The sequence below is a fragment of the Cheilinus undulatus genome, linkage group 6, assembly GCF_018320785.1.
Source record: "Cheilinus undulatus linkage group 6, ASM1832078v1, whole genome shotgun sequence".
Taxonomy (NCBI): Eukaryota; Metazoa; Chordata; class Actinopteri; order Labriformes; family Labridae; genus Cheilinus; species Cheilinus undulatus.
Window position 1 is genome coordinate 46,647,913 of NC_054870.1, and position 16,364 is coordinate 46,664,276.

The 16,364-nt window shown below is 37.8% G+C and overlaps 1 protein-coding gene across 1 annotated transcript in view; it reads right to left on the reverse strand.

Annotated features, from left to right (window-relative positions):
• Positions 1 to 16,364, reverse strand: part of LOC121510898 (collagen alpha-1(IX) chain-like) — a 45,645-nt gene that overhangs the window by 24,341 nt on the left and 4,940 nt on the right. The window contains exons 2-14 of the mRNA XM_041789240.1: positions 15,240 to 15,313; positions 14,372 to 14,458; positions 11,208 to 11,340; positions 10,530 to 10,926; positions 8,334 to 8,417; positions 7,651 to 7,671; positions 7,234 to 7,296; positions 7,111 to 7,146; positions 6,948 to 7,010; positions 3,839 to 3,892; positions 3,440 to 3,475; positions 3,278 to 3,301; positions 3,134 to 3,187 (exon numbers count right to left, since the gene is read on the reverse strand). Coding sequence (XP_041645174.1) covers positions 3,134 to 3,187; positions 3,278 to 3,301; positions 3,440 to 3,475; positions 3,839 to 3,892; positions 6,948 to 7,010; positions 7,111 to 7,146; positions 7,234 to 7,296; positions 7,651 to 7,671; positions 8,334 to 8,417; positions 10,530 to 10,926; positions 11,208 to 11,340; positions 14,372 to 14,411 — 1,005 coding nt within the window. The 5' untranslated portion in view covers positions 14,412 to 14,458; positions 15,240 to 15,313. The remainder of the gene's footprint in view (positions 1 to 3,133; positions 3,188 to 3,277; positions 3,302 to 3,439; positions 3,476 to 3,838; positions 3,893 to 6,947; positions 7,011 to 7,110; positions 7,147 to 7,233; positions 7,297 to 7,650; positions 7,672 to 8,333; positions 8,418 to 10,529; positions 10,927 to 11,207; positions 11,341 to 14,371; positions 14,459 to 15,239; positions 15,314 to 16,364) is intronic.

Genomic DNA, 16,364 nt, shown 5'->3' on the forward strand with positions numbered 1-16,364 from the left:
AAGAGTCCTGGGGAGGACAAATTAGGATTTACAAAATTAAACTGATTTCCATACATCCATTATCTTTAACTGCTAGTCCCTTTTGGGGATGCATGGGGCTCAAGCCAACCCCAGCTGTAAGAGGTAGGGTGCATCTTTGACGGGACTGGTTAGCAGTCAGTTACAGTGTCGACATACAAGCAGTCTTTCTCACACTCATACCTACAGGCAATTTAGAGTCATGACTTAAACAATGGGCATGCCTATGTACTTTGGGAGGAGGTTAAAATATCTTGGGTGAGTCAATGCATTCACAGGGAAAACATGCAAGGTCCACACAGAAAGTAGGTCTGCTGGATTATGGCAAAAAAAAAAAAAAAGGGAAATCATAGTTCTAATCATTACCTCCGCTAAGGAGGTTGAGTGATCGGCAGGGTTTGTTAGTTTGTTAGCAACATAACTCAAAAAGTTATGGACAGGCGTGCCAGTTGTCGAGTGGTTAAGGCGCGTGCCATCTACGCAGGTGACCCGGGTTCGAATCCGGCCGGTGGCACTATTTCCTGCATGTCTCTCCCTGCTCTCTTCCCTGTTTCCAACTCTATCCACTGTCCTATCTAATAAAGCCAAAAATAAATCTTAAAAAAAAAAAAAAAAAGTTATGGGCGGACTTTAATGAAATTTTCAGGAAATGTGAGGAATGGCATAAGGAAGAACTGATTAGATTCTGGGTGTGATCCGGATCACCGCCTGGATCCAGGAATTTTTTAGAGGATTCTTAATCATTGGGAGATAGGACTAATGGTGAAGGTCTGCTTTTCTAGTTTTCATTGAAATCATGATTTTAATGTACTATTACTTATCATGCAAATGCATCTTATGCATTTATCAAACTCAAACACTCTTTACAATTATAAAAAGCAATACATGTAAATAAATCATCGAAAATATTAGCATATAAAAATACTGATATGTTATAACAATAAGTAATCAAAATTGCATTCACAAAGACAACACACAAACTCCACACAGAAAGTAAATCTACTGGATTATGGTCATTTTTGTTGAAATCATGATTTTAAAATACTAGTACTTTTTTGCAACATGCACCATATGCTTTTATCAAACCTAAAAACTCTCTGCAGTTAAAAAATCAATACATGAAGATAAATCAGCTACAAATTTTAGCACATAAAAATACTGATAGGCTATAACAATAAATTATCAAAAAATAGTCTTGTGGCCAGAATATAACAACAAACACTGACACATTTATCATATAATTAAAAAGATTTAAAAAATGTGAAGCGCAGCATGTAGTACAGTTGTAATTCAATTTTGATTATTTTGTTTTCACGACCTCAGGGAGCCAAAATTGTAATTGAAATTTACACTCAATTAATTTGCAAGCACTAAAAGAAAGCAGTTAAACGGGAATTAGAACTGGGAACTTTCTAGCTGGGAGGTGAAAGTACTACCATCTGCACTAACGAGCAGGTTGCTTCATATCAGCGTGAGTAAGCATAAGAGATAGAAATAATGCAAGACAATAACAAAAGGAAAAACATCCCATCACTCCAATTATTAGTCATTAAAACACAAAGGATTATCTGTACCAATGTTTCCAGTAACAAGATGAAAAACATTATGATTTAATTTTGTGAATCAATAAATCAACAAATAAATGTGAATATAAAATGTGTCAGTACAATGTGATATCTGAAGATGTTACCGGCAACATATCCATGACTAGCACTTGTCCATCTTGGTAATATAAGAAGTCTCCTAAAGTTACCTGCAACTTCTTCTTTTATGCTCTGCTGTAATTTCACCACAAGTGAGCAGCATAAAGAGGAGAGCAGTTAGCTGATTGTTCAGATACATCTGTAATTGTGTTCTAGCACATTTACTTGTGCATATGGTTTGTAGCACTGACGCTGCACATCATCAAATCATCAAAGTCATTCCTAATACTTATTAAATTTATGTAGCTTGACACGAATGCAGGTCACAGGAGTCATACACCCAGCCATGATGGCTATCTGATCCTGATTTGCCTTCCACAGCCAATCACAGCTCTTTCTCTCACCACAGAAGTTCATTTAAACATGACATCCTTCTGATTTAGCCCTGATGGTGCCAATGCTGATGCACCACGCTGCAGCTGGCAAAACTTCACCTCCTCCACCCCAGCCTCCTCCTTCATAGCATAAAGCTTGTTGCACCACAATAATCAGATTAATGCTGCTGTGGATTAATTGCTTCTGAAATATTTCCACTGTATTCAAAATGATTGTTATAAATGTATCTATCTATATGCGGTGTCTAGCAATGTGCTCCCAGGAAAGTCAAAGCACGCTGCTTGACTAACCCAGGAAGAACACTATAAAATACTACCAGGACACTTAACTGTAATATTTCACAATAAATTACTGTGAAATTACCGTGAAATTAATGCAACTAGCTGCCAGTAATTTACTGTAAATTTACAGTAAAAACATGTACAGTGCATCTTTTGAGCAGAGCCTTCTCCACCGAGTAAAACTGTTTATCCGTTTTGCAATAAAGGGTTAATGTATGACAAGAGTGTTCCTGACTGAAACTTGTTTTGTTTGCAGAGACTCATTTGGGTGTATTTCAAGCTCCACTTGAGTCTAGAATGATAATTTATGCTTTAAGATATTACATGAGCTGATGCTGACAACTTCAGCCATGGGGCAAATCTAAGTCTTAACAAATCAGCATTAAAATGAGTCATAATTATAAAGTAAATAGAAATTCTGGGTTATAAGATACCCAAGGGCTAGATGAAATTTTGAGTATTTTATGACGTGTGGTGTTCTTAGCCGTAAATACTTGATTTAATGACAATTCTTTAGGTATATTAGGTGGATAAAACACTTTTTCTCTGCATATACAATCAGAATATGGGTTACTGAGTTTGTACACTGTTGACACTGTACCTACAAAAACTCAGACTTGCCTCACCTCAATTTTTACCCAAGGCCACAATAAAATATAAAAACATCCTCTCTGTCTTTGAAAGTTGCTAGCAAACTTATGCCTTAGCACCCAGGCTACTCAGGCTTGTGTATCTGATGCTTATAGGTGCATTTTCTTGCCTACATAACACAGTTATACTTATATTTTTACTTACTGGTGGTCCAACTTTTCCAACTTCACCTGGAAGTCCTCCAGGCCCAGGTGGTCCCTGTTAATAGACACATTTCAGGTATTTAGCATCAGTTTTTCATTGTGAAGACTGCCAAAACAATGATTTGTAGCATAAAAATATACGCACAGGGGGTCCATCTTGCCCAACACCCTAAAAAAAGGCAAATTAAAAAAAGTCAGTGTTATATTTATAAATTGGACAAAAAAAGATGTAGATTACGTAAATTCCAGATAGTCATGGTTCATCTGATGCTTAAATTAACTGATTTAGAGAGGAAATGCCACTCACAGTTGTTCCACGAGGTCCAGGTTTTCCTGGTTCTCCCTACAAAAGGAAGACAAAGACATTAATAACATAAGCAGGTGTTGATCAAATACGAACATACTGCAGGTTAAATTGAGCTATCTAAGCCTGCAGATGGTCAGAGTTAAAATTCCTTCAGCCCATCACATGACTGCACCGGGCACACTTGACCCAGCAGTGTTTAGTCTAATGAGAACCGATGTCGAGCCTTCATTCCCCACGGAGATTACACAGAAGACTCGCAGGATTAAGTCTCATTTGTCACGAGGAATTGGTTTATGCACTGCAGCTCTCGTTGCCCGGCCAAAAAACTGGACAGCAGCTTGGCACTGTTTCACTGACAGTCTCTGAAGCAGCAGAGCAAAAGGCTCATTAGTCACTCACTTTCTGTCCGGGGGGACCGTCAGGCCCGGGATCTCCAATAGGGCCGGTCAGACCCTGCAGAGAAGAGACATCATGCTTAAGTAATGCATCACAACAAACATCCAGGCACAGCAAGATCTATGAATACCACTCAAAGAATCCAGGATTGGGTAGAATTATGGGTTTTTGTTTGTTTATTAGATCTTATATGTTTTTTTTCTTATTGATATCCTGAATGTTTAAAAAAAGCAACAACAAGCTGACTGTTGGAGTTGTTCTCGTTGTTTTGAGTAGTTTGACAATTTCACATTTATTCATTTATTTATTTGCTTGTTATAATGTCGTTTTGGGGAGATTAAGGGCCAATCCCATTCCTACTCCTTTGCCCTTATCTTAGCCCCACCCCTTGGTTTTGCATGTTCACGTCAGGTGAAGGGGTGTCCCAATTCTCTTTTGAATCAAGGGCAAGGGCTTAGGGCCAAGGGCTACACAGCCCTCAAAACAAAGATTTTTCAGGACCACACTGGAAACCAAGGGGTATGATGTATTTCCCTCCATGCACTGCGTTCAGTTGTGAAATGGCACAACAGACAACGAAGGAGGCGCATAAATGTAAAAATATTTTCAGCATAATGATTATAGAAAACACAACAGTTGTGCTTTCTCATATATTCAATCTTCAGCCACTGGAGGTGGGAGTTTATTGTATTTTCAGTATGTACACATGTAAAAGAGGGCTATTAAATGTATAAATAAATTGAGAAGATCAACACAGAGATCCATAGTATGAACGAGATGGTCGAACCTCATCACCTCATATGACGCAGTGGTTTAACAGCAATGTGTGATGATGGACAGCAATCAAGTGGCGTCTCATTTCTTAAGTAAAGGTTTTCATCCCTTACCCTTACCACTCTGTTTCAAGGGGCAAATGGAAGGGGTAGATGAAGGGGAGGGGCTAAGAGGAAGGGTTGAAGGGTAGAAATAGGATTGGCCCTAAGCCTGATATGGCTTGTGTTATTCCTTTGAACATTTGTGCATTAATTATTGCTTTAATTCTGATAGAATCGGTAGTATCGGCACCAAGTAATATCTATATTGTGATTTTTTTTCTAACATCTTCAAATGATAAAAAAATTATATAAAATCTACAAAAAATCCTAATCAAGCAAAGAAAACAAAAAGAGGAAAGAGAAAACTAACAGAAAACGAACAGAAAACTACTGCAACCACAGAGTCGCCCCTCCTCTCCCGTGATAAATTTCAGTTTGAAAAAGATGTAGGATGAAATTAAGAACTTATCCAGTCCTACCCCGTTAATCCGTTAAACGAGACCCTGTCTGCTCTATTATTGTCAAAATTAGATGCACATACAGATATATTTTTAATCATAATTAGAAGCATTACACAGCCTATAAGGGCCAATGTAAAAAAAAAATACAAAATAAAGAGAATCTGTTCATTTTTGAGCAAAAAGTTCACATTTTGGTGAAAAGATCTAAACTTTTGAGAATGTTAAGTCATATATTTACAAGAAAAAAACTCAGAATTTCAGAGTTGAAAGATTAAAGAAAAAATGTGAAATTCTCATGCTTAAAAAATTTCAGCATTAAAAACTAGAAAATGTCAAGTTTTTAAAATTGTAAATTTGCAACAGTGTCAAGCCAAACTTTGCAAGAAAACTGAAAACAGTGGTTTGATTCAGGACTTTATCATCTCTTTTTAGGAAAAGCTTCAGCTTCTTCTACAAAGTGCAATAATGGCACTTTTGTAATCTGAAAGCATTTGTGTAAACCTTTCAAGGACTAGTTAAAGCACAAATGATTGCAGCCTTTAATGTAACTATGTACTCGCAAAAGCTAATATCACATATGTGGTTAACAAACCGTGCAGCACTAACTATAATGAAAACTAAACTAAGAGGAAATGTTGCCAAATAAAAACTAAACTCAAGTAACAAACAAGTAGTAAAAACTGAAAGCTGAAACTTTGTAAAGTGAAAATGAAATAAAAAAATAATGAACAATTCCAAAGTATAATGACCTTGTTTGACACAACAGATAAACAGTGGCTACTGATGACAGCTCCTGTAACATTACACTGATATTTAACTGATGCATCAGTGCATCCCTAGGTCTATGAGTATAACCTTTGAAAGGAGACATCCAGCATTCATAGGATGTGAAAACTTGTTGCAACTTTACAAAATCTTCAAGTGCCATCAAAAAAAGCATTAAAAGTGGGCTGTATCTGCTTTCCTCAGCAGGCAGTACTTTCCCTTCCTTCATATGTTACATCATCATAACCTGATCATACAGCAGTGGGAGGAGTCTCTATGTATTCATCAGTGGGATCTACTTGACTACAATGCCCTCTTCAAAAGTGTTTTGAATATTCAAATACACTACACCACAGTCATAGCGAGCTTAAGTATTTGCAAACGTCATGCTTTCCAAGTGGGCCATTCAATCTTACAAGCACACAGAAAGAGTCAGCACCAGGGCAGAGGGCAAAGCTTCCAGACTGCAAACCAAGCAGCCAGCGACATTCCTCTGTCTCATTTCAAACAAACGCACTGAAAGAAATCATTCCACACTGTTTTGAGGATTCTCAACAGGAGATACCAACTACAGCTGGGGAACAAAGCTGCTATTGTTTCAGAAATCAAGGTGGAGTTAACAGGAAACAACTCAAGATGCATAGAGACATCAACTTTTAGTAACTTTCATAAGAAAGCACTCTGAATGAGAGTTGAACAGGGCTCCTACTGGGCTTAATTGATTATAGTTTCCCTTTGTCATTCTATCAGCAGCAGTATTGTGTGTGGATGTTTTTCTAACCCTCCTCTTAACTCTGAAGGAAGCAGAGTTAATTACACTCACACCCTGGTTCACCCTCTTAAGAAGGAAATTTGGATTCCAGTTTAATAAATTCCTTGCATTTTTTCTCTCAGATCCCCTGTGAAATCTTAAATTTCATTGGTCTATTTAAAAATCCCATAAATGCATTAAAAGCCCTAAAGAGGGCAGCTGAAGAGGTCCACCCCCTGCAGGCTTTTGTGAATTAAATGTTGATTCCACAAATAAAGCAAACAACATTATGTATAACTGATGAAATACTGAGCACTCACATCGTTCCCAGGAATTCCAGGTAATCCCGAAGAGCCCGGTTTACCTGCATCTCCATCAGGTCCCTGCAAACAAAGGTTTCACATGCACATTAATCAGCAAAAAGCCCTGTAATGAAGCAAGTGGATGCATCAATTTTAGCTTGGAAATAATGGTTATAGTTACAGAAGGGCCCTCCACGCCATCGTCTCCCCTTTCCCCCTGAAACAAAAAGAGATTCAAGGTAAGAAAGAATGGAATGACCTGCAGAGTCTGCAGAATGTTTGGGCATTGTTACAGAGCACTTACAGCGATGCCATCAATTCCTGGGACACCTGCAGGTCCAGGAGGGCCAGCAGTTCCTTGATTCCTCTGGGTGAAATAACAATAATAAAATAAGGTAAAATCAGCTTAAATATCTGAAAACAGCTGCTTTCATTTTTTCTTTATTTGTACATACTGCTGCATAGATATAAAAAGGAGAGCAGGTGTATTGCCTTTTTTAGATGCTATAGGACCAGATTGTCTTATTTGCACACTGGAACATCCAAGAACCTACATCGCTGATTTTTTTTTTTTTTGGCAGAATTTATCAGCAATGGCAGAACAAAGTGCAAAAGCGAAAAAATCTAATAAACAATTTACACATAAATGTTATATCCCTGACTTTTAGTGCCGTTTTCTGCTCAGTTTACTAAATCAGGAGAACACCAGGAGAACACTCACCAGCACCTCGGTCACATCAGTCTACAGAGACAACAAGAGACACCACAGAAAAACAGAGAAAGAAGTAATGAGTCTTACTTGACTGGAGCAGATAAGGACAAGCTGCAGAAGCAGAACCAGCAGTGGCCCTCTAAAGCTGGGGGCCTGAGCCATGATCTCCCCGTGGGCAGGAAAGGTTCAAAGCAGTCCTTTCTCTGGGATTTGTTGGGCTGAAGGAGCCCAGGACAAAACAACCCAACTGAATCCGCTTAAGCTATCTACACCGTCAGAGGTCCCAGAACCATCAGGGGCTCATGTATATTCATGCAATGTTTGGATACAGGAAGGGATTGGAGGGCTTGCAGAGGGGGCACCAAAGGGAGGGGCCAATGCTCAGACAACACCAATGGGCAGGATCAGCGGGTATTTTAACCACTGATGTGACAACAAATGGTTCAATTCAAAGAATATTTGGGGTCTTAAAACTTAAATTCTTCACTCTTATCACCAAGAACATTTTTAACAACGGGGTCAAGAGGAGATGACGTTAAAAAATCAAACAGCGCTTTTAAGCTTACAGTTTGGATAGTTTGCTTTTATCTTCCTCCCCATTAACAGAGACCAAGGCTCGTCCGACTCGTTCTAAACAATGCACTTATCACTTCAACTATGTATTCTTGTGTGCTGTTTTTAATCCTTCTTACCGATGTCCTGGCTGGGAGGTCATGGCAAACGTCGGACCGGGCTCGCGTCAGGTCACAGTGAATCAGCATCGACTGGAGCTCAAACTTGGTTAAAAAACAAAGAAAGTGATAGATTAGGAGTGACATAGCAGTATTTATCTACCAAAGATTTATAGCATCAGGCCCCAGTCCTGTTATGATCAGATTTTGTAGTGCTTCCTGAGATCAAGACTGTTCTTGTTACCAATTAAGCCCCAAGTCTGCATTTTCTGCTGTGCACGATAAAACGGGCTGTGTTTGCACAATAAACCATTTACAGTCAGAGGCAACAATATCACACATTAATAAGGCCTTTAAACGCTTAACCCTGGAGCTAGAAAGCTGATAAATATGAATGCCACGAGGAAATGCTTTCATGCGTAATTGCGCACAAACGCGCCCAATTCTTAAACCGTGCGCCCGACGGGCATAGTTTGGAACAGCAGGATTGTTTAGCCTGTGCGCAACATATTCTTCACCACAACTTGCAAAGAGCTCCACATATTTGTCAGCAAAGCCTGAATAGAAAAGCAAACAACAGATAAAACAGCAAGGAGGAGGACAGAACAAAGGGATTTCTAAACTTTGGCATTTTGAGGAACGAAAAAGGAAAGTCCTCCAAGTGCAAAAATAAGCAAAAATCCCCAAGTATACGATTAAAAAGTAAGAAAAATACTCAATTGATTTGTTCTTGCATAGTTTTGGCATTTATACTGCAATCACGTGGAGACTGGGTTTAAGATTTGGCGCACTGAAGTGGCCAAAGTGTGACTGGATTAAAGGAATTGCAAGATATAAATACATTCCTTCTGAAGAAGAAGAAGAATTGAAAACACAAATAAAAGAACAAGATAAGAATGATGAAAGCCAATATGCATAAGTCAGAAAATATGATCAGACTATTGCAATGACTAATCCGATTTTTGAGTCAATTGCGCATATGGCACGTGATCCACGATGTAAATGAACGAATAAATGGCACGTCGGAGAGTGTATGTCTTGCTTAAATTACCATCCTCGAAGGCAGGGGCTCTCAACCTTTTCAGCCCACCGCCCCAAAAATAAAGGTGCCAGAGACCGGGGACCCCCACTGTACCTGAAGGTGGTTGAACAGCCATAAACATTCAAGAATAGTCATGTGCGGACAAGGCTGTCCATAAGGGGGGATAAAGGGGGAGGTTTCTGGGACCCAGCCAAACTGGGGGCCCGTGGAGGTCAGCAAAACCATGATCCATTGTGAAATTAAGCTTTGAAAACCACATTTTATATTTGACCTGAATAATAACCACTCTTATCAACAAACATATATCTTTATTTATTCATTTAGCCTTCTTTAAATACAATGCTTTCTGTTAAAACATAATTAAAATGGGTAAATAATGGGTTAAAGTTCCTAAAATTGGTTAATAATGGCAAAAATATTGGAAAAGGTGGTGAAATTGGATTTTTAAAGAACATATATGGGTTAAAAGTGGCAAAGTTAGATAAAAGTGGCAAAAGCAGGCACAAAGTGGTAAAATGGGATTAAAAAGGGCTGAAATGGCTTTAAAGCCCAACAGAAATGGTTGAAATAAGGTGGAATTGGATGGAAATTTGATATAAACTGGCAAAAATGGGTTAACTGTGGTTAAAATGGGCAAGAAGTGGTGTAAAAAGTGGGTGATAAGAGGCAATCATGGGTCAACAGTGGCAACAATAGGCAGAAAGTGGCAAGAATTGGTTAAGAAGTGGCAGAAACAGGCAGAAAGAAGTGATGGAAAGGGTCTGAAATGGACAAAAATAGGTTTTTAAGTGTTAATATGTGCTAAAATGAGCAAAATTGGTGTTAAAAAGCGATGAAAAATGGTTAACATTTGATAAAATTGGTGTAAAGTGGCAACAGTGTAATTTAAAAAATATTCTTAGTTTTTTAAGGCATCTGGTGACCCCCTCTCCCGACCCTGAGGTTGAGAACCCCTGCCCTAAAGGGGCGTTTTCGACGCTTTGCCGGGGCCCTTGGCGCGTCATACAGACGTAAGGGGTACTAAAAGGGACGCAACTTACTTTCAGCTAAATGTTATCCAAATTCTTATGAAATGGGGCTATATCAGATAAAATGTGTTTCTGAATTAAACGCATGAAGGCCATGCTAAAGCGTCAAAAACTGACGACTAGGAATAGAGGTGCTTGTGGACGTACCGGAACTGCCATCACTGAGTTGTCCTTGAGCTTTCCAATCAACGTGAAGCCATCCAGACTGACTTCCTGTCGTGGCGGTAAACTCTGAGAACCGATCATGGCACAGTCCAGGAAAAGGGTGACGGAGCGCTTGCTGACGTCCAGCAGCACCGTGTGCCACTGGTCATTGAAAAGAGACGACACAGAGCTGAACACAACAGTCTGTCTCCCGCCGTCCAGCGCCGTGAAGGTAAACTCCACAGTCCTGGACTGTCCGTTGAGTCTGACAGACAGCTGCTCGTTGCCATTCACATCCTGCATTTGCCAGATGTTCCATTTTTTGTTGATGGTGCTGCCACTCATGCGCAGTACGGCCGCAAATGCAAACTCCTCTGGAAGTCCCAAAGGATAGGCTGATCTGGAACAATAAAATGTATATTATTGCATCCTCAGTTCACATAGGCCTACTGTATAAACTGTTAACAGTTAACTAGAGTTACATTTCTGTGCTACATCCAACGTACATGCTCTCTTCATAAAAATGTCAGATTTGCGTGCAAACATCTGAGGACGTGGTACACAATGAATGTGATTGTTACAGGTGAGTTAGGTCAGGGATGTTCAGGACCATGGACAGGGTAGAAGGCGTTATCCCAGCTCAGCCACTAGATGTCAGTGTTCACCCTCCCTGCAGCTTACCTTGTGTTGATCCTGAAGTTGAATGCGGGGCCTATATGATAAGCAACATGCTGAGGAGATGATCCAGGGACCTTTTTGACTGTTCCTCTTCTTGCTAGCTCTGCAATGTGGAACTGGGACATGATGTAAAAACCTGCAGGTACAGGGGCCAGAAATGGAGAATCATCTTACAAGTTATCTTAGACTATGGGTAAACTTATTTAAGTTTAAGTATGGAGGGACAGTTTATCAAGTTTCTAAGATTTATGGATACATTTTCAGGTGATATAGATAATATTTTTATATAAATATAGTTTATGCTGAGCCAGGCCTGTAAAAAGATTGTTCATAGTAACACCCATTGACAATATGTGTCTTACTGTAAATCTCAAGATAATCAATCTTAAATATTGAGTCTAAATTGGGCATTATCATTTATTTTAATTCATTTAAGGTGGATTTTTAATAGCATGAAGTTTCTTTTTAATTTCCCCCACAAATATTAAGTCGCTTTTTTGTAATCTTTAATGCACAAGTTGAAATTGTGCTGCTGTTACTGAAGGCACCTGTGTTACATTAGTCATTTTGCATATTTGGATTCATTTAGAACTTACTTTGGCCCATAGAGGTCAGAAAAAAACAGTCCATAGTTAAAGGGAACCCTTCAAATTAAGGAATAACAATGCCTTTAAAATGCATGTTGCACAAAGAAACACTCAAAGTTGCTACACTTTGGAGAAATTGTTAAAAAAAAAAAACATACACATAAAGGCTGCCATTTTGCAAGATATTCTGAGTAGTGATGTCACGTGGCTGCATTGTTCTTTATTTTACATTTTTTGGAGTACACTCACAACAATTCACATTAGAGTAACTTCTGTCTTTGTATTGAAACTTTATTTAACTGAGTTAGTCCCATTGAGCTCAGAGATCTGGCCAAGGATGGCATCAATATACAGTTTCAAAAACCAAACATGCTCAGACTTGCAGACTGTAAGACTAAACAGCTAAACGTGAAAAAGAAATATGTTCTGTTAACTTAAAAAATCCCTAACAGCTATTTCAGCTCTACATTCTTAGTTAATTGAACACATTTTTAGTTTTAAGTAAACAGTAATCATAATTCTAAGTACTTTATGTAATTGTACTTAAATTAATTGTCAATCATCCCTTAAGCTGCAGAGTTTTCCCAGAATGCCTTTGGTCATTAGACGCATTCGCACCATAAGTGAAGTTACTGACTCAGAGAAATCCTGCCGGTGGAGCGCAACCATAATATACTATGGATAGTATACTGAACATGGTAGAGGAGGACCTGCTGCTTCAGTGTGCACCTTTCAGCTCCTGTCATTAGTAGGTGCTGAATTTGGACTACTTTGAGTCACATAAGTGTTTAAGATCAAAGTATGTGATAAAAATAAAGGAAAATTTCGTTGGATGAAGACGAGAAATTAAATGTGTTATTTTGAGTTGGATTTAAAAAGATTTTTTTAAGTTTAGAGTTTTCACAGTGTAGTTTAACTTAAAAAAAGTCAAGTTTACCCAGCATTAATGTATGAGTAAGGATTTGTCAAATATTTATTTCCAAGACTTAAAAACTTTGACATAATCAGTTTCGACTAAATTCTTATTATTTTTAACTTGTTCAGTTTTACAGTCAACAGTCCACAATGAACAACTAGTAGATCTTTAAACCATTTCACTGTACCATGAGTGTCAGTTTTAGTCAAATAAATGATAAATTAATCAACAATCTGTTTTTATCACTTGAGATTAAGGTTGCACCACCCTGCCATTTAAAGACTAGCAAAGTCTGATATCAAAGTTTATCAATAATCTCACTAACTTTATAACAATGAATTTAATAACATTTGACTTTTTGCAAAGATTTCAACCATAAAATCATAATAAAGTATTCTTATTTGAGTTGCTCCAAATTAAAATCTAATTTTAACACTGTCAATATTCTGTTCGTATACTCAGCTGGTCAAGGCACCTGCATTTTAAGCTTTAAGATGCTAAATTGTGACACATTTACTTAAAAGAAATATTTCATTTTACTTGCTAGTACTGCAACAAAGAAATGCATTCTAACCAATTGGAAATCTAAAGACTCTCCATCAACAAGGCATTGGATCAATGGATTGGCATCTTACTGCACTCCAGAGAAGATCCTGTATAATGTCAGGAGAAAAGTCTTTAATGAAATCTGGGATCCCTTTCTCAAGATTTTACCCTCTCTGGAACAAGATGTTTGTGGAGCCTCAGCTCTTCTTAGACCAACTCAAAATCACATATAAATGAACGACAGGAAATAGAGAGCTACAGTGGGAAGTGGGGTGGGTGGGATGTGCTCTGTTTTGTTCTGTTTAGTCTTTCTCTTTGTTTACTATAATGTTTTTTTTCTTGAAGCATATTGGTATGGTATGCATGTAGGTATTTAATTTCATTTATATATTTTTCTGATTTTGTTCTATATTTGTCACCTTTAGTTATCATATTTAACTATTACATTTTTTTCTAAGTGCACTTTTATCTTTAGTTAATTGTAAACACTATTATTATTGTTTTTTACTACTAGTATGTGTTTTGAATGTACTTTAATTCTTTTTTTACTTATTTATTTAGCTTTTTTTCATTTGATTTAATTTATTAAAGTATCAAGATCATTATTATTATTATCCATTTTGTTTAACCTGTTAAATGTTTACCGATTTGTTTGATTTTGTGTTGGAAACATGCAAAAAACTGTATATGCCAACAGTGGATTCTATTTGTGTATTTTGCTATTGCTAATTAAACAATCTTTAAAAAAATAAATTATGAAATTACTTACATTGATCAAATACACTGAAAATGTACAAGAAAAGTAGGTTTCAAAGAACAAATTAAAATATGCCATGAACTGATTAATTTTTATCTAAAGGAAATAACAGATATGGACACAAACATGACCAAAGTATTTTGATAAATATTCTGTGAATTAAGTTATTGTTGTCAAATGTTGTTTTTGGTATTTCCAAATGTTAGGGATTTTTTTTTTCAGTTTTAAAAACATCCATATAATATTTCTGAGTTTTTTAAACAGTGACTGATGTTCTATCCTAGTATAAGCAAAGGAATTGTGAAGCAAAATAAAAAAAAAAAAAAAAAAACACACACAATGCTTATTTTTGAGAATTCACCTGGGAAGCGATCCTCCCCGACACTGATCTGAGGGCACATGAACTGCTGCTCCCCATGAATACCAACTTGAGATGAAAATCTCACAGCTGCAAGATGGAAACAGAGAGCAGCCTGCTTTAGTATAGTCAAAGAAAGAGAGAGAGAGAGAGCGCTTGTGTGTGTTTGTGAGTGTGTGCATGTGCCAGTGTGGAGAGGGAATAAAAGCTCAGTGTTTGGAAAGCTGCTCCACTGCCTTGAATAAATATTAGGCTATCTCTGACTGTTTGTGGTTTCCTCTTTAACACTTAACTTCTAGATTTTCCCATTTTAACACATCTGTTCAGGAAGTTAAAGGTCTTTATCAAGTTTGAATAAATGGTCCAAATGCAACAGATCCTTCCTTTCTGCATTTTCCATGCAGGAATACTGTTATAACAAAAGAATGACTCAGGGTTGAAACGTCATTATTGCACTTCTTTGGTTGCTGCAGTAATTACTGATGCACTTTGTTCATGTAAGACCATTTAGTGCACAGCTGAATCTATATAACATGCCGGCACACAGCTGGACTCCATAACCCAGAAATGTAAGTGCAGCTACAGGGAACCATGCAGGATGTATGTCATAAAAAATAGATAAGAGCAGCAGTGTGCATGGAGGGAATGCAGCAGTATTTCCACATGATATTGCTTATGTATGCTTTAAAGAAAAAGAGCTCAATATTCATTGGAAAATATGCCTAAATACCTGCCATGCACACTTGCAGAAATATAGGTAAATCCGTTCGTGCAATGCAGTAGAATCTCTTAATGTGCCTCTATTACTTTTTCTTCCTTTGGTATAATTATTTCATCATATTTGCTCTTTGCATTACAGACGACTACTTACTCTGAGAGTGGAGTCCTGTGCACAGACATTGTGGGATCAGATAGCAGCAGCACAAGACGCACAGAAGGATGTCTCTAAAATGCAGTCAGAAAAACACAGCATTAAAATGCATCAAAGGTTGTTTAAAATTAAAACTGGAAGAGATTATTTGCAGTAATTGCATGACAAGTTAATCAAAAGGGCACTTCTGAGTAAATAATTTACCTTTTGACTCCTCCCATGTCATAGCTTGATCTGGAAATATATAAAGTAATACAACCTGCTGCTGGATATGTCTACAGATAGGTTTCCAGGAGAGAGCAAGACCCCTGATAGATGCTCTCTCAGCAGGAGTGTAAAACTTCGGGTCACACAGTGAGGGGTCTCCCTCTTTTATAGGCCTGCCTGCTGTTGTCATTTATTTGAGGGAGAGAGTCAACAGTCTCCACAGTGTCAACTTTACATTCCATTGAAGTTCTCCTGTGCCAAACATGAATTTAATGTTTCCTTAAAGACACAGTCACATCTCTTGTTCTACTTTCATGATTGTCAGCTTAAATTAATACAAAGCAAATCAGCTGTGAAATAAGACAGTGCTGCCCCGTGGTGGCTTTATTTGCCCACCACTCAGATCTACATTCTCTGTCATCTCCATGGTTGCACAATATTCAAACAGCATTTGAAGTGTTGTTCAAACTGAAAATCGGGAGATTCTGATCGAGAAACAACTCAAACTTGCCAGGTGAAGAGAGAAGGGGCTCTTTAAAGTAGCACCTCAAGAAAATAATGAGTAACTTTAATGCAAAGGCTAATGAGTACATCCACAGATGCCAAAACGAACAATGCTTTCCTGGTTTAATGGGAGATTTGATGAAGAAACTGGAAATCTAAGTGCAGAAAAACAAGAAATGAAACTGCTGATTGTTCACTAGTGTTCCTCCCTCACACTTCCTTCCTATGTTTTGCTGTTTGACTTGCTGCTAGTGATGTATGGATGGCATCTATAGGCATAATAAAGCTACATTTCATCAGTTAATTACCCTAAGGCTGTCAAAATGTTGTTTTAAATCTGTTAAACTATGATTTAGTCAGTTTAACAAAAAGCTGCTGTAAACAAGAGATGGGAATGTCTCAATTGCACAAAAC